Raw genomic sequence first — 25454 nt, forward strand, 5'->3', positions numbered from 1 at the left:
ACAGGAGCTCTGTATATAGTGTCAGTGTACAGGTAATACAGTGATCACCAGTGACATTATACACAGGAGCCCGGTACATAGTATATAGTGTAAGTGTACATGTAATACACTGACTCACTGGTGACGTCTCTAGGTGAAGTCCTTCAGCTACGCTTTTCTCCTTCATCCAGCACAGACCGCCATTACGTCTTCCAGCCAGGACTCGTCTCTGCATAAAATAACACAGTTATCTAGAGCACATTCCCCAACTTCTACATTACGCAGCTGAATACAGACGTGTATCCACCATCAATATATGGTTAGTTATTATACAACCTACCATTCCAAATATAAATTGTAATCCACCACGGTGCCCCCATTAACTGTAAATAGGCACTTAATATATAATTTAATTAGAACCTCTACTCTTTCCGCCAATTTGTTACCAGTTACACTCCTGCATCCGCAACGCCCCCTACTCTATACTTCCTGCTCCCCGCATTCATTATTTACATGCACCCCCTGCCCCAATTCATTATATCATGTCCTGCTCTCCCCACCCCATCATCATTTATCATTTACTGTCCCCCACCCCACATTCATTATGTGCAGCTCATTATCCCCCTACTCCCAATTCCCCCATGTGCAGCTCATTTTCTCCCAATTCCCCCATGTGCAGCTCTCACCCCCCCATGTGCCCCTCTCTCATCCCCCTCCCCCACATGTGCCCCTCTCTCATCCCCCTCCCCCACATGTGCACCTCTCTCATCCCCCTCCCCCACATGTGCACCTCTCTCATCCCCCTCCCCCACATGTGCACCTCTCTCATTCCCCTCCCCCACATGTGCACCTCTCTCATTCCCCTCCCCCACATGTGCACCTCTCTCATTCCCCTCCCCCACATGTGCACCTCTCTCATTCCCCTCCCCCACATGTGCACCTCTCTCATCCCCCTCCCCCACATGTGCACCTCTCTCATCCCCCTCCCCCACATGTGCACCTCTCTCATCCCCCTCCCCCACATGTGCACCTCTCTCATCCCCCTCCCCCACATGTGCACCTCTCTCATTCCCCTCCCCCACATGTGCACCTCTCTCATTCCCCTCCCCCACATGTGCACCTCTCTCATTCCCCTCCCCCACATGTGCACCTCTCTCATTCCCCTCCCCCACATGTGCACCTCTCTCATTCCCCTCCCCCACATGTGCACCTCTCTCATCCCCCTCCCCCACATGTGCACCTCTCTCATCCCCCTCCCCCACATGTGCACCTCTCTCATCCCCCTCCCCCACATGTGCACCTCTCTCATCCCCCTCCCCCACATGTGCACCTCTCTCATCCCCCTCCCCCACATGTGCACCTCTCTCATTCCCCTCCCCCACATGTGCACCTCTCTCATCCCCCTCCCCCACATGTGCACCTCTCTCATCCCCCTCCCCCACATGTGCACCTCTCTCATTCCCCTCCCCCACATGTGCACCTCCCATTCCCCTCCCCCACATGTGCACCTCCCATTCCCCCCACTCCTAGTAAATTGTATTTAAAAAAAAAAAAAAACTTGTTATACTTACCCCCATGCGATCCCTGCAGAATCCTGGCGCTCGTCCAAATCGATGACACCAGGTTCTCCTGACTTCCGGTCATGTGACGGTGCCGTCACATGACCGGAAGTCAGGGGAATCATGAAAGCGCTGCCGCAGCAGCGCAGCGCTGAGATGTTCCGGCCCCGGCGCTTAGCATGGGGCCGGGGGCCCCATGAGGAGAGAGACGCACAAGAGGGGGGCCCCCTTGGGGCCCCTACCGGCTGGGCCCCATACTGGAGTCAGGGCAGTCATGCCCTGATGGCGGCCCTGCTGGAGGCTGAAGGGGCCCCCTCTCCCTCGGGGCCCCCGTTCAATGAACCGGCTGCACGGGCGGTAGTTCCGCCCCTGCACCAGGGATACATGTATTAATCTATTAGACACCAGGGACACTGGTATTAATTTCAATTGACAATTGAGATTAAAAAAAAAAATGAACTCACCAGCTTTTCATGACTCCAATATGCCCTCCCTGCATAATAACATGAGACTACACTTTATCATTACTACTTCTGTTATTATTATTATTATTACTATTACAACTATTACTTTCTGTACAAATTCTTCCAGCACTACTAGTACTATTATTAATACTAACACTATCACTACTCATATTACTCTTAATACTATTATTGCCACAATCACTACTCTTTATAATGACAATTATGCTGGTATTATAACCTATATGTACACAGCTGGAAGCTGTAGAGAGGCACGTGGCGTCTCCGTGGCTCCAAGCTACATAATGTGTCTCGCCATATGGTGCTCTATATTATAGACCTACTTTCTCCCAGAAACAATGCTGCAAGGGAAAAATACCTCTGAAATATGGTTCCACCGAGCTGCAACACATTTGTGTTCATGAAGGGTAAAACTGTTACTACGACCCTTCCTACGACCCTTCCTGTTATTATTATTCCTGCAGATGATACGACCACGAACAAGTCGGTGACTAATCGTAAATTGCATTGTTATTTTGTTTGTTTAAGGGAGATAAACTATTCATCTGAGACAGATATAAAATACAATGCTTCCACTATGAAGAGCTGTGAGAAGCAGTCGGACGGTTCCTATAAATGCATTTTCAATACAATCAAGATCATGTCCAGTTATTACATGTGGGTTGAAATACAACACCCAACCGGCACCCTGCGATCTCCTCCTGTGTCTCTGAGGCCCATAGATGTTGGTAAGAAGCAAGCTGAATTGCATAGTTGTCTGTATAATGTGAAGATTGTCATATTGCATCACGTTTCACGTTGATATAATGAAGAATCCCCAAAATGCACTGGGCCCGATTCATCACTTGCCATTTACTGAAGTTGCTTTTCTTTTTTTTTTGCCTTGTGGCTAACGGTTTTTGGACCAAAGTATTCAGAATGGTGCACGTGGTTCATGAATTTTGAGAAAAATCAAAAATATTCTTTATATGTCTTTAATTATTTTTGCAACTTCACAGCACCAAAAGTCGTAAATCCTATAAAAAATGGCAAAAACACGCCATACCGAAAACTACTCCACAAATCTTACTCCAGGGGAGGACTGGATTAAATGTGCCAAAAAATGCAATATTTGATAAAAGTTGCATTTCGTGAATCTGTGTGGATAAGAAAAGTTGTTGAGGGAAAAAAAAAAAGACTTAAGCAGAGACAAATTAAAAATTGGTGTAAAATGTATAGAAAATAAGGCGCAAATGCTGAAGACACTAAAAAAGGAGCAAATCGGTCCATAAAAATGGAGAAACAGCAATGATGAATATGATGAACCTCTGTGCATAAAATACTTGATCGCAATTGTTCTTCCATGTTTATTTGTCGCCACCTGCAGGTAGAGGGTAGAATTTACACATCTCTGACAGATATGAAGATACATGTTGCAATTCCTATTAATCTTATAGTCTGACAGTAGTGCTATGTGATACATACTTCAGCTGCTGCTGAATATCAAAATACATACATCAGCTATTGCAGAACATCATGATACATGCCTCAAATTAACTCCTTCAGAACATTATAATACATCCTGCACCTGCTGTAGAACATCATAATACCTTTAGCAGCTGCAGAACTTTACTTTATACACCTCAGCTGCTGCAGAACCTCATAATACACACCTCAGATGCTGCAAAACATCATACACATGTCAGCTGCATCAGTACTTCATAATGAACATCTCAGCTGCTGCAGAACTGCATTATACACAACTCAACTGCTGCAGAACTTAACACTTCAGCTGCTGTCAATCCTCATTATACAAATATGTTGGCGCTATATAAATAAAATTATTATTATTTTTATTATGCACACCTCAGCTGCTGCAGAACCTCTTTATACACACTTCAGCAGCTGCAGAACTTCACACTATTCATAATGTGCTTTCAATATCCAATTATATGCAATAGTTCTGTACAGATTGTCTGTTCTGTATATAGTGAAGCCGTATGCTCCACGGATGGTGCAGGCTGAGATGATGGCGGACACTGAACATACCATGAGACGTTTGCACGTGACCTGGGGACGGCCGAGGCTTGTAGTGGACGACATCCGTTACCAGCTCAGGTATCGGCTACAAGGACAGGAGGCAGAATGGCAGGTACTTAGTCCCTGAACAACTCATATGTGCATGATAGTCAGAAATCATGATTATCAGAAAAAAGCACAAGCGAACGTCCACAAAAGGTAGTCATTACAGCAAAAAGGATCTAAAAATATTGATATTTGTAAAAATTAATAATAACCGAGTTAATACAGAATTTATAGGATTTTCTGTCAATTTAAAAAATGTAGCTGATGGAAGCAAATGTGAGAGAACAAAGTACTGCTGAAGGCAGTGATTGACCACAGCGATCACGTATACATTTATGACCTGTCGTCACTGCAAGAGAAGTCACCAAGACTGACACCTAGTGGTGTAGACCATTAACCTGAGTTTTATCAGTTAGCTCTATGTCTATATATACGATTTGAAGTTTTGCCTAAAAATAACATTTTAGGCCTATATAGATTAAAATATAATTTTGTACAATATAAAATTGTATAATAGGTTATTGTCATAATTGGACACACTATTTATACATATTAAGAATGTACAATGGATATAAAAAGTCTGCACACCCCTGATAAAACGCCAGGTTCTTGTCATGTAAAAATAATCCTACCAAAAAGAATAATTTCAGAATTTTTTTCACCTTTAATGTCACCCATAATCTGTACAAATCCATTGGGAAACAAACTAACATCATTTTGAGGGGGAAAATAAAAATAACAAAATTAAGATAATGTGGTTGCATAAGTGTCAACACCTTCTTATGATTAGTTGTGTTCAGAATTCGCCAATCATATTTACACTCATGTTACATAGTAGCCAGTGCACGGCTGCCATCATTTACAATGATTTTGATTAACTCCATATAAAGTTTCACTGTTTTAGGAGGATTTTCCTGAAATATTCTTCCATTTACAGCATAGGTCATGGTCCATAATCAGCTTAGAATACAGCAAAGGGATCTCATTGTTTAAAGTTATCAGGAGAAGGGTACAAAAAAACTTTCAAGGCATTAGATCTACCATGGAGCTCTGTGAAGACGTCATCAAGAGGTGGCTTAAATTTGGCACGTCTGTGACATTACCTAGAACTGGACGTCCCTCAAAAATGTATTAAAAAGCAAGAAGAAAATTGGCCTGGGAGGCTGCCAAGAGGTCGACAACAACATTAAAGGAGCTACAGGAATTTCTGGCAAGTCCTAGTTGTGTCCTGCATGTGACAACAATCTCTTGTACTCTTCATAAGTCTGGCCCGCAGGTTTTAGTGGCAGAATGGAAGCCTCTTCTTACAAAGAAAAACATCCAGGCCTGGCTATGTTTTGCCCAAAAACTACATCAAATTAACAAAAAATAAGTGGGGTAATGTGTTATATCTGATGAGACCAAGGTGGAACTTTTTTGGCTATAATTCCAAAAGTTATGTTTGGTGCAATGCTAAAACTGCACATCACCAAAAAAAATCATACCCACAGCGAAGCATGGTGGAAACACAACATTGTGCTTTGGGGCTGTGTTTCGTCAGCTGGAACTAGGGCTTTGGTCAAGGTGGAAGGAATTATGAACAGTTCCAAATATCAGTCAATTTTGTAACAAATCATTCAGGCCTTTGCAAAAACAACTGACGATGAAGAGGAATTTCACCTTTCAGCACGACAATGACCCTAAGCACCTTCAAATCAACAAAAGAATGACTTCTCCAGAAGGACACAGTTATGCAATGGCCCAATCCCAGCCCAGACCTGAATTCAACTGAAAATCTGTGGGTGACATGAAGAGGGCACTGTATAGAGGAGAGGCCCTCGCAATCCGAAAGATTTGGAGCTACTGCAAGGAAGAGGGGGCGAAGATCACCAATTCTAGATGTGCCGCGCTGATAGAAAACTATCCAAAATACTGAATTGTGTCATAAATTCCAAAGGTTCTTCAACAAAGTATTGATGGGAGTACATATTTATGCAACCGTATAATTTAAGTTTTTTATGTTTCTTTGTCCAACCCAAAAAATATTTTTGTTTATTTTTTAACTGAATTGTACAAATTATAGATGACATTAATGGTGGAAAAAGTTCTGAAGTGATTCTTGTTGGTAGGATTTTTTTAAATTACAAAAACCTGGAATTTTAACAGGGGTGTGTACACTTTTTACATCTACTGTAATTAGGAGATGTACATAACAAAGCCTCAAACGTCTGCCTTCACAGGTTATAGACATTTACAGAAATGAATCTGCTACCATACTTCAAGTAGATGTCTGCCAGGCTTACACCATTCAGGTCCGATGCCAAGTGGTTAATATGTCTGACATCTGGAGTAATTGGACCAATCCTCTTGATACAGTCTTCAAAGACATCAAAGGTTGGAATATTCATTCAATCACAGCAAAATGTGAATGAGTTTAGTTGTCATGAATTGTATGATGAAATATCTTATGCGATATATCCTGTGTGATGTCATTACCGTGATGTAACATCTTGTGTGATGTCATGTCATTTATTGTGTGATTAAATTTCTTGTGTGATGTCATGTTCTGCGTGATGTCATTTTTGTGTGTGATGTAACATCATGTGTAATGTCATGTCCTTTTTGATGTAACACCTTGTGTGATATCCTGTCTTGTGTGATGCCATGTCCTGTGTGATGTAACATCCTGTGTGGCGTAACGTCTTGTGTGATGTCACGTCTTGTGTGATGTGATGCAATTTCTTGTGTGATATCACATCCTGTTTGATGTCATGTGCTGTGTGATTTCATGTCTAGTGCAATGTCATGTTCTGTGTGAAGTCATGTCCTGTGTAATACAAATCTCAGAAGACTGACCATCACTTCCAAAACAGAAAACTAGTGTGTACAGGTGCTTATTAACAGTAGCCATCTCCATATATAACTAACAAATAATGTAGCACTCTTTAGTTCTATAGTATGCTAACATTAAATATATGAAATTTGAATAGCAATGCTGCTCTAGAAAATAGAAATAACTGATAATTCTTAGCATATAAATTGGCCAATTCATGTGTAACCGGCAGACACGGTAAGGCGACTCTCGTTGCTGGGAACCTACCTAGTGTGAATCCTCTTTTAGACTAAAGTCTACATGTATATGGGAAGGTAGGATCCTGCTATAATTAAAACCGCCTGAGGCATAGGGGTGGAGTGCTCAGTCAGAAAGCCTATGTATACAAATATCAAAAGACTGACCGTCATTGTGTAAAGTAATTTGCTGTAATGTCTATTTGATGACTTGTTATGATACTGGTGTAGTACTGCTGGAAACCAGTGACCGAAGGAGCACATACAGGAACAGCGATAGTAGAAGTTCTTGTAGTTAGCAAAAGAAGTTGTAGGAAACAAGCCATAGATAAGTGAGAACAATCGAGGTAAGAATGTTCAGGAGCTTGGAGACTGGAAACTAGGCTAACAGCTAGACACAATACTCAAGCAATGAGTGAGAGATTCATGCGGCTTTAAGAAGACCCAAACAGGAAACAAGATGGATCCCATAGGTTCAGAATCTGTCATCTTAGTAAAGGACAATTGGAAAACACAATAGCAGTCTCCAGTGGTAAGGAGTGGGATTGCAGCACAATTATCAAGGTGAACAATAGCAGCCACTAGTGGTCAAACTGTGGAGGGACAACTGGAATCCTGACACATGTCTTGTGTGATGTAACGTCTTGTGTAATGTTCTGTCTTGTGTGATATTATTTCTCGGATGATGTCATGCCCCCTTGATATTATCATGTCTTATGAAAGCATGTCTTAAGTGATGTCATATCTTACGTGAAGTCATGTCCTGTGTGATGATCTTTTTTATGAGATCTCAGGTTAATTTTATGTTTTACAGAACCTTCGAGTGGTCCAGAATTTTGGAGAATTATGACAAAAAATACCATTCAGAAGGGGGACAACGTTACATTGGTTTGGAAGGTAAAGAACATGAGTGTTTGAAAAATGCATTCAACCCCTTCATCTCCATATCCACACCTACCACTTACACTGTGCTTGTCAGTTGCCCTGCAGCCTAACTAATTCCCTGGTTACTGGCGAACACAATGAAAAAAGGGCCCATGTGCAAGAAGAATATATGGGCTCTTTGCAGGGTAACAGTTCATAATAATGCACAATTCCACCTGTTTTGGAGGTGGTAGTGGCCCTCATACCTCTTGGACCCCTGGATGCACCAATGATATGTCCACCCCTGGGTAGGAATCAACATCAACCCTGACCATGAAAAGGGGTCTCCAGAACTATGATATTAATGATTATCCATAGTATAAGACATCAACATCAGATCGCTGAGGGTCTGAGCTGCTATACCCAAATACGGTTATTATGAGTGTAACTTTAATGAGGGGAATCGTGGCTGTGAGGAGTCAGGTCTGTACCATTTCATGCACAATAGGTAACTTTTTTTTTTACTTTATTTGCAGCCACTACAGAGGGCACAGTCACTGTGTAGCGTCCATGGCTATGAACTTGTACAACAAGTGTCCAATATCATCAGCTGGTCCACGAATGTGGGCAATGTCACCAACTACACACTGACCCTGCAGCACAGCGCCGTCACACTGACGCTGCGAGCAGTCAACTCTCTGGGACAGTCAAAGATCAACCACAATTTAACGCTGTCAGAAGACGTGAGCAAAGGTAACAAATCATAAAAAAACTTACACTCATATAATACATTTGTCATATGTGTTATTACGATATGATTTAGTTAGCTTATATAGCGCCATCATATTTCACAGCTGTACAGACATCACCATCGCTGTCCCCTCTGAGTGTGTTTTATTAGTCTGCTATTCTATACATATTATCACTACATAATATGAACATTATTAGCTTATTATCAGCATATTATATGTATATTAGCCTGTTATTACACATCTATTATCAGGATATTATAAGTGTATTATTATTCTGTTACTATACAATTACTATCAGGATATTTTATGCCTATTATTATTCATCAATTATTATGTGTGTATTACCAGTATATTATATTCTTAATAATATTCTAAATGTATACATTAGTGTGGTATATGTACGGTATATTAGCTGTTATTATGTGTGTTATCAGACTATTGTAGGTATATGTTTTCAGTTATTATAGACGTATTAGGAATCTGATTTGCTTATATTAGTTTATTGTAAGCGTTGTATCAGTCTGTTAGTATATTATCAGTTTATTGTAAGTATATTTTTAGTCTGTTATTATATAGTTATTATCAATCTAATACACAGATGTGTCCTTCCTTTATTGGGGTTGTCTGGAGAAAACTACTTCTCACTTATCCACAGGAAATATAATAAATCATTGATTGGTGGGGGTCCGACTGCAAGGACCATTACCTATCTTCAGAATGGGGGGCATTTTTATCCCCATCATAGAATGTAGTGGCATTGCACATGCTCGGCTGCTGCTCAATTCATTCCCTATGTGGCTGCTGAGCACCGCCATCATCTTTTTTCGGCAGCCCCATAGAGAATGAATGGAGAGGTAGTTGGGCATCCAACCTGTCGCTCCATTTTGCAATGGTGTAAAGTGTCCCATCGGGAAAAAAAAATCCCTGTTTTGCTGATTGGTCCCAGCGGTTGGACCCCCACTGATCAGTAAGTTATCACCTTCCCTGTGTAGTTACCCTATCCTTTCACTGAACAACCCCTTTAACTTGTTTCTACATTTGACATATTCCGATATGTATGACACAAGATGTTAAGTGAACATGGAAATAAAGTATATATCATCAGACGGCCAAACATCAACCATAGGCTCCTATGTATAAATAATGCATATATTAATGTATACTACCATTAGTGTATGGTGCAGGATTATGTTGAATTGCTATCATGACTACTTACAGTTGAAACCAGAAGTTTACATACACTATATAAAAAGACACATATGCATGTTTTTCTCAATATCTGACATGAAATCAGAATAAACCTTTCCGTTTTAGGTCAATTAGGATTACCATAATTTTTAATATTAGCCAAATGCCAGAATAACGAGAGAGAGAGAATGTTTTAAGGCATTTTTATTACTTACTGCAATACATACATACATGCACTAAGATTACTATGCCTTTAAACAATTCTGGACTGCCCATATGATGATGTCATGTGTTTAGAAGCTTCTGATAGTTTTTTTGGCAACATCTGAGTTAATTAGAGACACACCTGTGGATGTATTTTAATGCACACCTGAAACACACTGCTACTTTGTGTAGCATCATGGGAAAGTCTAAAGAAATCAGCCAAAATATCAGGAAGAGAATTGTGGACTTGCACAAGTCTGGCTCATCCTTGGGTACAATTTCAAGATACCTGAAGGTGCCTCATTCCTCTGTACAAACAATTATACGCAAGTACAAACAAGATGGGAATGTCCAGCCATCATACCGCTCAGGAAGGAGATGGGTTCTGTGTCCCAGAGATGAACGTGCTTTGGTCCAACATGTGCATATCAACCCAAGGAGAAAAGCAAAAGACCTTATGAAGATGATGGTCGAAGCTGGTAAGATTGTGTCAATATCCATAGTGAAACGAGTACTGTATCAACATGGGCTGAAAGGCCACTCTGCCAGGAAGAAGCCATTACTCCAAAAGAAACATAAAAAAGCCAGATTAATGTTTGCAAATGCACACAGGAACAAAGACCTTAATTTTTGGAGACATATTAAAAATGATGTTAATCCTAATTGACCTAAAAGGGGAAAGGCTTCTTCGGATTTCATGTCAGATATTGCGAAAAACATGCATATGTGTCTTTTTATATAGTGTATGTAAACTTTTGGTTTCAACTGTATATTCCTTTACACAATTGACATATCTATACATTGTAAGCCTGTATTCCATTATATACAGTGATACAGAATGTCTTGTAATACAAATATTGATAGTCTGTTGGTATAAATGATTTTTTCGGTATGATATGCACTTATCATGGTTTTATATAAATATTAGTCTGTTAATATATGTATACTCCATGATTATTCTGGCATATGTGAATTATCATTATCATAGATATATGATGAATCTGTTATTATTTGGATGTTATCAGTTTTTCCATCATCAGTATTTTATATGTGTATTATCTTTCTATATGTATTATTGTCTCTTATTATAATGTATTGTCTGTTATTTTATATGTATTACTAGTCTATTTTGTATATATAAAGATTGATAAGGAAGTAAAGGTTAAGAGGCAAAAGTTGTATAACCATAAACTGATTATACATTTTTTCTTCCTTATTGATCTTTTGACATTTATTTGTGACATGCATTGACCGAGGAATAGATCATCGGGGTTTGTGCCAAAAATTAATGTAATTATATTGTATATATCCAGCTCGTCATTAGTCGTGTTTTAACCCTTTCAGTGAAGGCAGTGCAATCGTTGAACATCTACTCCCAAAATAGCACGGTGCTTGCAGTGTGGAAAATGTCTCCAGTCCCGTACAATCTTATGGGGTTTGTGCTGGAATGGAAAAATCTGAGAGTAAGGTCCCAAGTCCGCTGGATGTATATTCCGCGTAATGTCTGCAGATATTACATTGAAGGTAAGTGCAACAATAAAGGTTTGAATAACCCCAGGTTATATGTATAATAGCCTGCAATTAGCTGTTATCACCATGGGAATTAATTACTACAGGAGAAATACATAAAATCTATTATATCAATATATATGGGATAACATAAAGTGGAGATGAGACAGGCATTCCAGCTTAGACCCAATCATAGGTATTACCTGGGCAAGTGCAAAATAACCAGCTAAAGTCTCACACATGACTAGATCAGAAATACCATATCGCAATGTGCCTCCTAATTTTACCCAGAGGCACACAGTTACTTTCGCATGGCTCCCGGAAGCGCCATACTATACCTCTGTGCTGTAGATCTATACTGCAGCCATTATAGAGCCATATATTAGTAGCTTCTTTTCAATACAAATTAGGTTTCAATTTCTCACTATTTTCCAGACATCTGTATCATGAAAGTGAATGAAACCATTTCTCATTTACTGTCAGAGTATGTTACTGTGTTTAAAAGTTTGTTACAATGTATCAGTGTATTTCATTCTGGAGTCCAGTGAAGGCCAGTTACAGGTGATTTCATAGACTGATATATTGTAGTAGCTGGTTATTCAGGAAAAGGATAGCCAGACAATGGTGTCACAGACAACCTTAGTAAAATCTTTTCATGCTGTTTGTTATCTGTCATTTACAGACAAATTCTTTGCCATTGAGAAATACCAGTTTAGCCTGACTCCTGTGTTTTTGGAAGGTGTTGGCAGCCCTCACATTACATATGAATTCTCTAAAGGTAAGAATCTTATAGAAACTAATGCATGTTCGCACCTAAAAATCACAAAGTACTGTAAAACACCATGGTTTTAATTCAACTTGAAATCTTGATGGCATAGCGTGCAACAATATAACTACTATAATACTGCCCCCTAAGTACAAGAATATAACTACTATAATACTGCCCCTATGTACAAGAATATAACTACTATAATACTGCCCCTATGTACAAGAATATAACTACCATAATACTGCTCCTATGTACAAGAATATCTATATATATAATCGTCTTATCCCGTCTGTCTGTCTTTCTGTCTGTCTAGGAAATCCAGCGTCGCTGATTGGTCCGGCAGCGGCCAATCAGCGACGCGGGATTTCAGAAAAAAGATGGCGGCCGTTAGCGGCTCATCTGCGGGACGGAGCTCAGCGGCGATGCAGCCGGGAGATGACCGGCGCGAGGCGCTCATCTCCCGGCCGCTAGCAGCAGAAGGACCCCGCGGGTCAGGATACTTCTGCTGCGAGAAGCCGCTCATCTCCCGGCTTCTCGCAGCGGAAGTAGCTGCACAGTCAGCGGCGCTCCCCGGTCCTCACCAATACGATTCCGCTCCCCGGTCCTCACCAATACGATTCGCTGATTGGTCTCGGTCTCCGCCCGCGACCAATCAGAGATTTTGGCGCCACATTTAAACACTGCTGTGCTGATTGGTCGCGGATGCCAGCCGCGACCAATCAGCGAGATTGGCGCCAAATTTAAACCCCGCTCTGCTGATTGGTCGCGGTGGCCGGCCGCGACCAATCAGCGATTTTGGTGCCAAATTTAAACAACGCTCTGCTGATTGGTAGCGGTTGCCGGCCGTGACTAATCAGCATTATTGGCGCCAAATTTAAACCCCGCTCTGCTGATTGGTCGCGGCCAGCGAACGCGACCAATCAGCATTATTGGCGCCAAATTTAAACCCCGCTCTGCTGATTAGTCGCGACCGCCGGCCGTGACCAATCTGCGATATAGGCGCCAAATTTTAACACCGCTTTGCTGATTGTGCCCGGTCGGCCGCATACATATTCTAGAATACCCGATGCGTTAGAATCGGGCCACCATCTAGTAACTACTATAATACTGCCCCCTATGTACAAGAATATAACTACTATAATACTGCTCCCTATGTACAAGAATATAACTACTATAATACTGCCCCTATGTACAAGAATATAACTACCATAATACTGCCCGTATGTACAGGAATATAACTACTATAATACTGCCCGTATGTACAAGAATATAGCTACTATAATACTGTCCCCTATGTATAAGAATATAACTACTATAATGCTGCTCCTATGTAAAGGAATATAACTACTATAATACAGCCCCTATGTACAAGAATATAACTACTATAATACTGCCCTATGTACAAGAATATACAGTTGTGCTCAAAAGTTTACATACCCCGGCAGAATTGTTGCTTTCTTGGCCTTGTTTCAGAGAATATGAATGATAACAAAAAAACTTTTTCTCCACTCATGGTTATTGGTTGGGTGAAGCCATTTATTGTCAAACTACTGTGTTTTCTCTTTTAAATTTTAATGACAACCAAAAAAATCCAAAGGACCCTGATCAAAAGTTCACATACCCTGGTGATTTTGGCCTGATAACATGCTCAGAATTTGACACAAATGGGTTTGAATGGCTACTAAAGGTAACATCCTCACCTGTGACCTGTTTGCTTGTAATCAGTGTGTGTGCATAAAAATGAGTTTCTAGGATCCAGACAGACTCTTGCATCTGTCATCCAGCCACTAACGTTTCTGGATTGTGAGTCATGGGGAAAGCAAAAGAATTGTCAACGGATCTACGGGAAAAGGTAGTTGAACTGTATAACACAGGAAAGGGATACAAAAAGATATCCAAGGAATTGATAATGCAGTCAGCAGCGTTCAAACTGTGATTAACAAATGGAAAATCAGGGGCTCTGTAAACCCCAAACCACGGTCAGGTAGACCAACAAAAATTTCGGCCACAACTGCCAGGAAAATTGTTTGGGATGCAAAGAAAAACCCACAAATAACATCAGCTGAAATTCAGGACTCTCTGAAAACTAGCGGTGTGGCTGTTTCAAGATGCACAATAAGGAGACACTTGAAGAAAAATGGGCTGCATGGTCGAGTCACCAGAAGAAAGCCATTACTGTGCAAATGCCACAAAGTATCTTGTCTACAATATGCCAAACAGCACAGAGACAAGCCTCAAAACTTCTGGAACAAGGTAATTTGGAGTGATGAGATCAAAATTTAACTTTTTGGCCACAACCATAAACATTACATTTGGAGAGAGGTCAACAAGGCCTATGATTAAAGGAACACCATTCCTACAGTAAAGCACAGAGGTGGATCGCTGATGTTTTGGGGATGTGTGAGCTACAAAGTCACAGGAAACTTGGTAAAAGTTGAAGGAAAGATGAATGCAGCACGTTATCAGCAAATACTGGAGACAAATTTTCACTCATCAGCCCGGAAGCTGCGCATGGGATGTACTTAGACATTCCAACATGACAACGATCCAAAACACAAGGCCAAGTCGACCTGTCATTGGCTACAGCAGTACAAAGTGAAGGTTCTGGAGTGGCCATCTCGGTCTCCTGACCTCAATATCATTGAGCCACTCTGGGGAGATCTCAAGCGCGCAGTTCATGCTAGACAGCCCAGGAATTTACAGGAACTGGAGGCTTTTTGCCAAGAAAAATGGGCAGCTTTACCTTCTGGGAAAATAAAGAACCTCATCCACAACTACCACAAAGTACTTCAAGCTGTCATTGATGATAAAGGGGGCAATACACAGTATTAAGAACTGGGGTGTGTGAACTTTTGATCAGGGTCATTTGGATGTTTTTGGTTGTCATTAAGATTTAAAAAGAGAAAAAGCACAGTAGTTTGATAATAAATGGCTTCACCTAACCAATAACTATGAGTGGAGAAAAAGTTTTTCTGTTATCATTCATATTCTATGAAACCAGGCAAAGAAAGGAAAAATTCTGCCGGGGTATGCAAACTTTTGAGCACAACTGTAACTACTATAATGCTGCTACTATATAGTTCAGGGGAAGGGGGGCAGTAATATAAATAGAAATCAGTCACAATGGCTCACCTGATGTATTCTTAGCTCAATCTTTTGAATAATATTTCTCCCAATTTGTTTTGATGATTTAGTAAACAATTTTGATAATTGCACTGTTCCGTGATGATTGTGTTGATTATAGCTGATTTATCGTTTTTTTTATCCATTCAGAGGACACAGATGAAATGCAGAATAACACAGGCTTATACATTATTTTACCTGTAATTACCGCAACGTCTTTTCTGCTAGTGATAACTCTTGCAATATCACGTCAAAGGTAATGCAAATATTTTCTGTACTGTATATTTCGCTCAAATTCTATACTGTTTGTTTACTTTCTGTCAGTAAATTTAAAACAACAATTTACAATCACTTTTTATTGTAAAGCATCCAATATAAAAAAAAATGAGGACACTTCGCTAATAGTGTTGCTGCAAAAGTCTTCTACTGTACTTGTTTCCAGATGGTTCTATTAACTGGATATGAGATGACCAGCTAGTCAATGACTAGATGTTTAAAGGAGGGTATTGGCTTCATGAGAAAATCATGAAAATAATTTGGCTTTTTATGTATAATTTTAGATGTCTTACATATTTTTTCATCAATACCTGTCATGTATTGTATTTCAGAATGAAGCAATTGTTCTGGAAGGAAGTGCCCAACCCCAAATACTGCTCCTGGGCTCAAGGAGTCAATTTTCAAAAGGTTAGTTTGTCCACATCAGTTGAGTTATTTTGGTCTGAGCATTTATGAGTTTGTGTTCAGTAGAAAGTGTTCCCGAAAAATCATATTAAGTTATTAAATCTAAACATAAATCATCCATTATTGAGATTCGTGAGCTTTCCTCTAATCTAGTTACTGTGTTTCCCGGCATGAACAAGCATAAATAAGAATAAATAATTGCATTTTTGTCCAGCCAGATACATTAGAAAACCTTTTCATGAAGCATCGTCAACACCTGGCACACAACTTTCCATTTATTTTAGAACCTGAATCTATTTTTGAAAATCTGAACATCGATAAAGGATGGAAGAAAGAAGACATAGACAACGTCTCGATAGTTGACCGGTTGACCGACGACCATGATTCTGCATGTGCCACAAGCCATTTTAGCAGCAGCTGCACGTACGAAGATGAACCCGAGACTTCAATCTATAGAGATATCTCTTGCCAATCCAGTGTAAAATATGCCACCATAATCAGCAACCCTCATCAAGGCAAGCCAAGCATCAACGAGAGAAAAATTAGCGTCAGCTCCGGAGATGGATGTTTTTTGACAAAAAATCCTATTGTTATCGGGAATCTTGAAGAAAAGACACAGGCATTTCTCTTCATGGCTGGATTACATACAAAGGAACCAACGATGATGTCTTCAAACTCTACTGTATCCTCCGAAGGGTTTTCTGAGCCTACTGATCAGGAGGAAAGTTTTGAAGGAGACAGCCCGGAGAGAAATCTGTACTACTTGGGTCTGGATCCCAATGAAAATAATGAACAGGACAATTATTTCTCAAAAAATCCCTTGGTTACCTACCACATCCAAGAAAATATTTCATATCAGGAGCTGGACTTTCGGAGAGAAAAGTCTTCCAAGATAATAGAAAATGACTATGGGCAACCTGGTTTTCTGAAAAGAACGTTGCTTCCGTACGTGCCACAGTTTCAGAGCCAGTCTCCGGATGACACAGAGGTGTTTGATATGTGTACGTGATACATTGTCTATAATGCATTCCACACAGTCATATAAGAATGTTAAAAGATGATCATTTCACAAGGAGTGGATTAAGTATTTGGGTTTTCGAATGTTGTAGACCGATTGGATCTCCTTTGTTTTCCACTTTGGTGGTGGATCCTTGAAGTGGATACCTCCAGAAACCATCCGTGCTCCACTCACAGCGTTTGATCTTTAGTTGGCCAATCGGCCTAATGTGATGTCACTGCATCTGACTTGTGACATCACTAACCCTTGTCTGGAGGTCCAGCTGCAGTCAGTATAGGATATGTGTCACATTTGTTGGATTCACAGTTATTTTATAGAAAGCACATTCTCTACATGGAGCAAATTAATTGCATGCTCTGTGTAACCTGTTGTAAAAATAAGTGAACTACAAAGACAGGGCAATTAAAATTCAGCAGAATTCATTTAGATAAATGCAGTCTTGTTATTAGAGCGGATAGGTTGATGTTATCCCTACACATATACGTAGTAATACAGTGACTGAGGTGTAGGGATTTTTTGGTCCCTTTTAGAGACCGGAAATGGTTAGTATCAGAAAAAAACATAGACCCTATGTACATGGATTGAAATACATTAAAGGACAACTCCACTTTTAATATTTTCCCCAGATTTTAAAGCTGTTCTGTTCCTTTAAATAAGAGCCGAAGTCAAGTTATAAACTGTTCATACAGAAAAGTTAGTTTGGTATAAGAACAGAATGACGCCACTGCAATTTCAGGATGGAGAGGAACATAAATGCATATGCGCTGTAGCAATAGACACAGTATTATTAGTATCATATATTGTACACTTGCATTATTTTTCATTAACGCTCTTCTTTTCTGCATAGAAACTGACAAATTTGCTGCCTAGGTGGCCACCATTTCAGTGCAAATAGTTCATTCAGGATGACATTCTTTCTGCTGTACAACAAACTGCCTCTCCATGTTATACAGACTTGTTTTAGAATCCCATTCAATCAGGAAGCATGATGAGATTGCTACTACAGGATGAAAACTAGCAGGACAAGAGAGAAAAGTGCAAAAATATATTTTACGGTAAACCATTGAAGATCCTTAACATTTCTGACCCTTGAGGAAACATCAAGTAGGAAATTGCCTGGGCCTGATATTTCCAGGAGAACCTGAAGGCAAATGCTGTAGGCGACAAGTAGTTTTATATGACATGCATTTAAAGAAACAGGTGACCATGTCTTACATAGTCCTGTTTTCTAAGGCAGAAGCCCCTGATTGTAGTTGTTCATTGCTGTAGCTTATAGAGAGTGGGTTCCAAACAGGAGACTTCCTTGTATGATTTCCATATTGCCTTATAGGATATACGGACAGGGATAACCCTTATGGGATTTCCACAGTACAGTTTTGCCCATCTACAAACAATCTATTTTTTTTTTTAAAGACCATTTTATTATATTCTACCAGTAAACTGGCTGCTACTCTATCAATATAAAGCTATTTTTGGACCCTGTGATATATTTTACCCTAAACTTAAAGATGTATAGATTGTAAGACTATTTTTGTATATGTACCCTACATGAAGATGTTCAGATAAATGTTATATTTTTGTGTCTCAACAATCTCAAAGTTATAAAAAAAAATTAAATAAACGGAAGTGATTTAGGTTCTTCCTTACAATGATCTCCATTTACGAATGGGAGTAGAACTACAGAGTTTGATCCCAATCGAGTTTTGTGAGCAGTAAATTATCATGTGTGTAAATTTTAGGATCTGCTGTTGCCAGTTGCAAAGTTTTTTTTTCTCTTCTATGCATCTATCACAGCAAGAAGTCCCAGCATGAAGTCAAGCAACAATCAACACCTGAGGTTCATCCAAACAAAAAAAATGTCTATAACCAAAAGCTTAAGGCAACTGACTCGGTGCACGTCATCACCTCCAACAACACTACACAAACCTTGTCAATATTATGCAGTTGCCAATCACCCCTTTACATTAGCCCTCTCTTTAAAGGGACATTCTTGGCTAGAAAACTAGTATTTAAATACTGTTTTGAGAAAATTTAATTATCATGGAAGTGAGTTATTCCCGTTTCCAGGATCAATGTGGAGCACTTACTGTGGCGGACATGACAAGTCAACGCATTGATTTTAATTGTAAGGCTATGTGCGCACAGTTTTTTTAGTTTTTTTTAGAGCAGGTCCTCTCCTAAAAAAAAGTTTGAAACACCTCTCAAAATAGATTCTCCCGATTTATTTCTATTGTAAAATCACTTTGCCATTAATAAATTCAGTGTTTTGAGTGTTTTTTATTTTCCTACTTCAGGTTTTGAAAAATGCCTGATGGGTAATAAAGAAAGTGCATGTCACTTCTTTGAAGGAGATTCTGATGGGACCCGCTCCAAACTAGTCATTGTCAAATCAAAAAGCTGCAAAAAACTCTTTAAGAAAAAAAAAAAATCTTCCAAAATACTTTGGGAAAAAAAAGCCAGCAGTCTTTTTCTTGAAGCAGCTTCGCTGGAAGTCTTGCCTTTGTTTTTATGGCTGCTCTGCAGCTGGTGTCTTATTTGCAATTTTTAAAACTGTATCTAGAAGAATGAACATGTTACTTTTTTGTATCTACTTTATGGTTTCCGAACCTTGAAACTGTTAAAAGAAGTAACAAAAGTCTGAAAATGTGCAGAGCAATGTTGTTTTTACATTGCTGGGCATTATATTCACTTGTTACCGCGGGTGCACATTCCCTTAAAACTCTTCAAAGCCACTTCATGAAATTAAAAACTCCACTAGAAAACTCATTGTTTTTTACTGCTTCAAAAAACTCTGTGTGCACAAACACTAAAGGCTCGCTCACATGAGCGATTAAGATAATGACATTCGGCTACAACTCTGATCAGAGTTTGAGCCGAGTGTCAGTTTACTGTGATCCGATTCTGTCGCATGACAGAATTGTATCACAGGTGCGGAGAAGACAGAGAACGTATTTATCCATCTTTTTCATTGTCTGTGTTTGCATAAATCGGACTCCACTCGGATGACATCCAAGTGCAGTCTGATGGTTTACACGCACCCATAGCCTTGAATGGGTGCGCATGGTCCAATTTTTACAGCCACTCGCTGCATGTTGGAATTTTTTTTACAGTTGCTGAATGAGAAAAAAAACGCAGATCTGCACCAACCCATAGTATAACATTTGCCCGAGTGATAGCCGATAAAACATCGCATACCACACCATAGTTATATGTTCTTGTGAGAGAGCCCTAACTGTGTAATACTTACCATCATTTTCCCTGTGGTGGTGCTGCAGGGAAAATGAACGCTTGCTGGCGGATTATAGCTGATTGCTGAGGATTCCAAAAGCTGAGCAACATACTTTCAAAGTAGAAAATGGGAGAGTCCGGGGAGAGTCAGTGGATGTTGTATACCTTGACTTCTCCAAAGCGGTTGATACCGTGCCACACAAAAGGTTGGTATATAAAATGAGAATGCTTGGTCTGGGGGATAATGTGTGCAAGTGGGTAAATAGCTGGCTGAGTGATAGAAAGCAGAGGGTGGTTATCAATGGTGTAAGCTCAGGGGGTGTCAGGGTTACTAGCGGGGGGCCTCAAGGGTCAGTCTTGGGCCCTATATTATTTAATATATTTATTAATGATCTAGTGGAAGGGTTGCATAGTAAAATAGCAATATTTGCAGATGATACTAAACTTTGTAAAGTAGTTAACACAGATGAGGATAGGGCACAGCTACAGGAGGATTTAGATAAATTGGGGAGTTGGGCCAAAAAATGGCAAATGGGGTTCAATGCCGATAAATGTAAGGTCATGCACATGGGAAAGAAAAACAGCAGTCACCCATACATATTAAATGGGAAACCGTTGGGGAAATCTGACATGGAGAAGGACCTGGGCGTCTTGGTTAATAGCAAATTAAATTGGAGTGCCCAGTGTCAGGCAGCAGCTGCGAAGGCAAATAGAGTCATGGCATGCATCAGAAGAGGAATAGGGGCATGTGATGAGAGCATTGTTCTTCCTCTGTATAAAGCGCTGGTAAGGCCGCACTTAGAATATTGTGCACAGTTCTGGGCTCCGGTGCTCAGGAAAGACATATCGGAGCTAGAGAGGGTACAAAGGAGTGCGACTAAGGTAATAAAGGGAATGGAGGGACTAGAATACCCAGAGAGGTTGTCAAAATTAGGCCTATTTACGTTGGAAAAGAGAAGGCTTAGGGGAGACCTCATAAACATGTATAAATACATCAGGGGGCAGTACAGAGATCTCTCCCATGACCTGTTTATACCAAGGATGGTGACAAAGACGAGGGGGCACACTATGCGTCTGGAGGAAAGGAGGTTCCTGCACCAGCATAGAAGGGGATTCTTTACGGTCAGAGCCGTGAGACTCTGGAACTCTCTGGGAGAGGAAGTGGTGATGTCCGACTCACTTAATGAGTTCAAGAGAGGCCTGGACTCCTTTCTTGAGAACAATAAAATTACATCTTATGCTTAGTGATAGTTAATTAATCCAGGGATTTAATCTGACTGCCAGATTGGAGTCGGGAAGTGAATTTTTCCTCAATGATGTAAATTGGCCTATACCGCATGTTTTTTTTTTGCCTTCCCTTGGATCAACGCTGCGGAATAGCTGCAGTGCACAAGAAATAGGCTGAACTGGATGGACGCTTGTCTTTTTTCGGCCTTATAAACTATGTAACTATGTAACTATGTAAAAGTGAATATCATGAAATATTATAATTCTAAGAAAAGGCATTTTAGGGGCTCCTTCATTGTTCCACCAAACAAATCACTAAAAACTATGGAAATAATTCAGGTACTAATATGCCTCATTCCTAAGACCCTTTCCTCAACAAATTCCTGATCTAAAAATGAGTGTTCCTAACTGATTTTGCGGTGGTCCTCACCAGTCCTGCTGCAGGTCAGGTGTTATATATCAATCATCTAACCATTGCAGCCAATCACTAGCCTCACTGCTCACATACAATACATGCCAGCATCACCACTAAGGCTAGTGATTGATTCAGCAATCATGTGAATGATAAACCCACTGGACCGGCTGAAAGACTGGCAGTGACCACTAGAGCATTAGTCCTGACACTATGGTTATGTCATTGTGCAATTGCATTGCCTGCTGTTAAATTTCATAATATCATAGAAAACCCTTTTAAGTGGGAAAGCTCTTCTAAAATAGTCTCTCATCTATGATATAAGCACAGCCCGTGTTTTCCTGTGTCAGACCAGAATATGTAATTCGCCTTGATCAGTGTGCAAAAATGTACGCAGCAAAAGAGAAATGAATCCCCCCTCCCCCGAGAAGATCCCTACAGCTGACAAGTTAATTGCTCTTAACACTTTCTCAGCAGCCGGTAAAACTTTGAAGAGAAGATGCATAATTATAGCAAGAGCAGTCCTCCGAGAATTTACAGAACAGTCATATTAATTGCATGGATGTTTTCACGGATCTTGGGAGTGACAGAACAATGACTATAAAAAGTACAGCCTGTCAACCGCTCCAAAGTCTGCTCTTTCATAAACTCTATGAAGTGCCCTGGTGGCTTAAAACAGAAAACGAGGCAGTCCCAAGTCTATGAAAATTAGTGATGCCACTTTCCATGAATTGTGGTTGCTGGAAATGACGGGCATTGGTGATAATTAATTTGCATTGAATCCTGAAGACTAGTGAAATTGTTATTTACCCTAGCTTTAAAACAACTGTCCATTTAGATGTCCCTCTGGATAAGATGTATATGTCTAAAAGAAAAAAGCTTTTGGAAGGTACAGAAATCCACTTGGTTTACAGATTCTTACAGGCTAAGCTTAGTGGGAAAAAGTATGCAATTTAGCTAACCCAGTAATCCAATGTACAACACATTATAAAGACTTAACAGGTTATTGTCATTTTATAAAGAAATAGAATATCATTAGGAAATGAGACCTCCACCATCCCTTAGAGCAGGGTTCCCCAACTCCAGTCCTCAAGCCCACCAACAGGTCATGTTTTCAAGATTTCCTCAGTATTGCACAGGTGATAATTACATCATCTGCACAGGCAATAATTCCATCACCTGTGCAAAACTAAGGAAATCCTGAAAACAAGATCTGTTGGTGGCCTTGAGGACTGGAGTTGGGGAACACTGCCTTAGAACACCTCGCTTGGATGAAGAAGGAGTCGGTGGCTCCATCCTCCACCAATGTATTCACCGCTGTCTGTACCCTGAGGATGCGGATAGTTGTGACATCTGGAAGCTGGCGGTGCTGGTGGGCAAGGGCATGGTGCAGCCCATGGGCCACCATTTTCAGCTCTTCGGCTGTCTCGGTCTGCTGACAGGACTGGAAAAGCTAGAGGGCCAGATGTGGCCCACGGGCCACACTTTGCCCAGCTCTGCCTTAGAATGATGGTACTGGTGCTGCACTGCGTCCCCCTCGGTTTTTCACCCAATGCTATTCCCTGAGCAACAAAAGTTCTCAAATTTCTGTTAGGTGCTAAGGTGAATGTCCTAACTCGTTTTTATTGGTTCCAACCCAACTATTTCCTGACTACTATTCCTTGTCTGCTATGTGCACTGACTTTCTGTCTGTTACCTTTGTTGCAAGAACGCTGCCAGCCCTAACCTTCTAAAAAATCCACTTTGTCTTTGGTAGTGTAAAGAGGTGTCATCTGTCGTCTCATCATCAGTCATTGCTAATGGAGACTTCTTCTGTAACTAGCCAAACCCAGAGCAATACAACAGATTCACTACTTCTCGTAGGTCTCCTGTTGCTCTTAGTGCCATTAGCTCATATTTTTGCAAGTATAAAGCAATATAAGGTATACACAGCCTGCAATGAATTATGAATGCAATAGATTTCATAATACAAACTGCGTACATAATGAAAAATAACTTTTAGACTTGATAAAACGGTTGTACTTACTTTTAAACTCAATGTTGGAATAGCTGTATGTTCCTTTTTGAAAGTTTAAACTCAATATATGCCTATTAGTGATGAGCAAACGTGCTCAGATAAGGGATTATCCAAGCACGCGCGGGTGCTTACCGAGTATCTTCGGCGTGCTCGCAAAATAGGCTCGCGTCACGACGGCTGCATGATTTGTGGCTGTTTGACAGCTGCGAGACATGTAGTGATTGCCTGACAAGTAGGCAATCCCTGAATGTGTTGCGACTGTCCCACAGCCGAGAGACATGCAGCCGCGGCGACGCAAGCCTACATTGCGAGCACGCCGAAGATGTTCAGTTAGCACCCGAGCATGCTTAGATAATCTCTTATCTGAGCACGATCATGTAGCACCCTGAGGACTCGGCTGCTACAGGGGTATTACACCTCAAGCCAGAGGTGTGGTATTCCACTCCCGGGTAAGGATGGAGTGTGGAACTGAGCTCAGATAGCTGCATGCACTACATACATCCCATTTCCGGGGGACAGATCGACGGTACTCCCACCAATATATGTGCAGGTACGATAGTGTCTGTCCCTGGCTGGAGTGGGAGGGGGGTGGAACATCCCAGTAGTGTAGGGGCAGATAGGGGGAGCAGTCTGGGTAAGGCTAGGAGCTCATTGGGTGCTGGTCACCTGAGCTCACACATAGAGGGAGTATATAAGGTGGGCACCATCTTAGATCAGGGTCAGTCTGTCAGAGTCAGAGGAGCAGAGCAAAGAAGCTCAGCCAGAAGGGCTGACAGGGAGTTGTGGTTCCGGCTGGGCCCAGCTCCAAGGCCGAGACAGAGAGACAGAGAGAGAGGAGTCAGAGGGACCCAGAGAGAAGGAGAAGGAACCCCAAGACCCCAGAATACAAGCAGCAGGGTGAAGGGTTGGCACCCAGGGTACCGGATCCCAAGCTGGTGGAGGCCACTAATCCTCAGCCAGAGACCGGAGGTCGTGGGCAGGATCTGCCACGACCCTCACTAAATCCACTCGGAAGGCATACCAAGTATAGGGTCAGGGAACCCAGAAGAGGTGTACCCACCAAGAGACCCGAGGGAGCCGGACATAAGTGGATCCCTAGTGAGAACGGCCAGAAGAGAGGGAAAGTCAGAAAGGGAGCTCAGGACCACGCTCCAGAATTACTTGGGGGTTGGCCGAGTCCAGGACCTGGTGGACGCAGCACGGCTCGGGTGGTCGCTTCAGGCCAGAGTGACCATAAGAACACCCGTAAGTAAAAACCCCTGAACTGCACAGCCCGGCTCTGAGTCTTCTTGCTGATTCATCCTGCACCTTCACAACCACCATCCTCTAC

At 41.0% G+C, this 25454-nt stretch overlaps 1 protein-coding gene across 2 annotated transcripts in view; it reads left to right on the plus strand.

Annotated features, from left to right (window-relative positions):
- LEPR (leptin receptor) overlaps positions 1-18889 on the plus strand; it is an 80392-nt gene extending 61503 nt beyond the window's left edge. For both annotated transcript variants that reach the window (XM_073643829.1, XM_073643830.1), the window contains exons 10-19: positions 2549-2748; positions 3991-4151; positions 6304-6457; positions 7947-8029; positions 8533-8749; positions 11485-11664; positions 12332-12427; positions 15692-15797; positions 16150-16225; positions 16437-18889. In XM_073643829.1, the coding sequence (XP_073499930.1) occupies positions 2549-2748; positions 3991-4151; positions 6304-6457; positions 7947-8029; positions 8533-8749; positions 11485-11664; positions 12332-12427; positions 15692-15797; positions 16150-16225; positions 16437-17231 (2068 nt within the window). In that variant the 3' untranslated portion in view covers positions 17232-18889. The remainder of the gene's footprint in view (positions 1-2548; positions 2749-3990; positions 4152-6303; positions 6458-7946; positions 8030-8532; positions 8750-11484; positions 11665-12331; positions 12428-15691; positions 15798-16149; positions 16226-16436) is intronic.
- The last annotated feature ends 6565 nt before the right edge of the window (positions 18890-25454 follow it).

Source organism: Phyllobates terribilis, unplaced genomic scaffold (assembly GCF_046119375.1).
Source record: "Phyllobates terribilis strain yellow unplaced genomic scaffold, ASM4611937v1 Scaffold_8__6_contigs__length_399053987, whole genome shotgun sequence".
In the NCBI taxonomy this organism is placed as follows: domain Eukaryota; kingdom Metazoa; phylum Chordata; class Amphibia; order Anura; family Dendrobatidae; genus Phyllobates; species Phyllobates terribilis.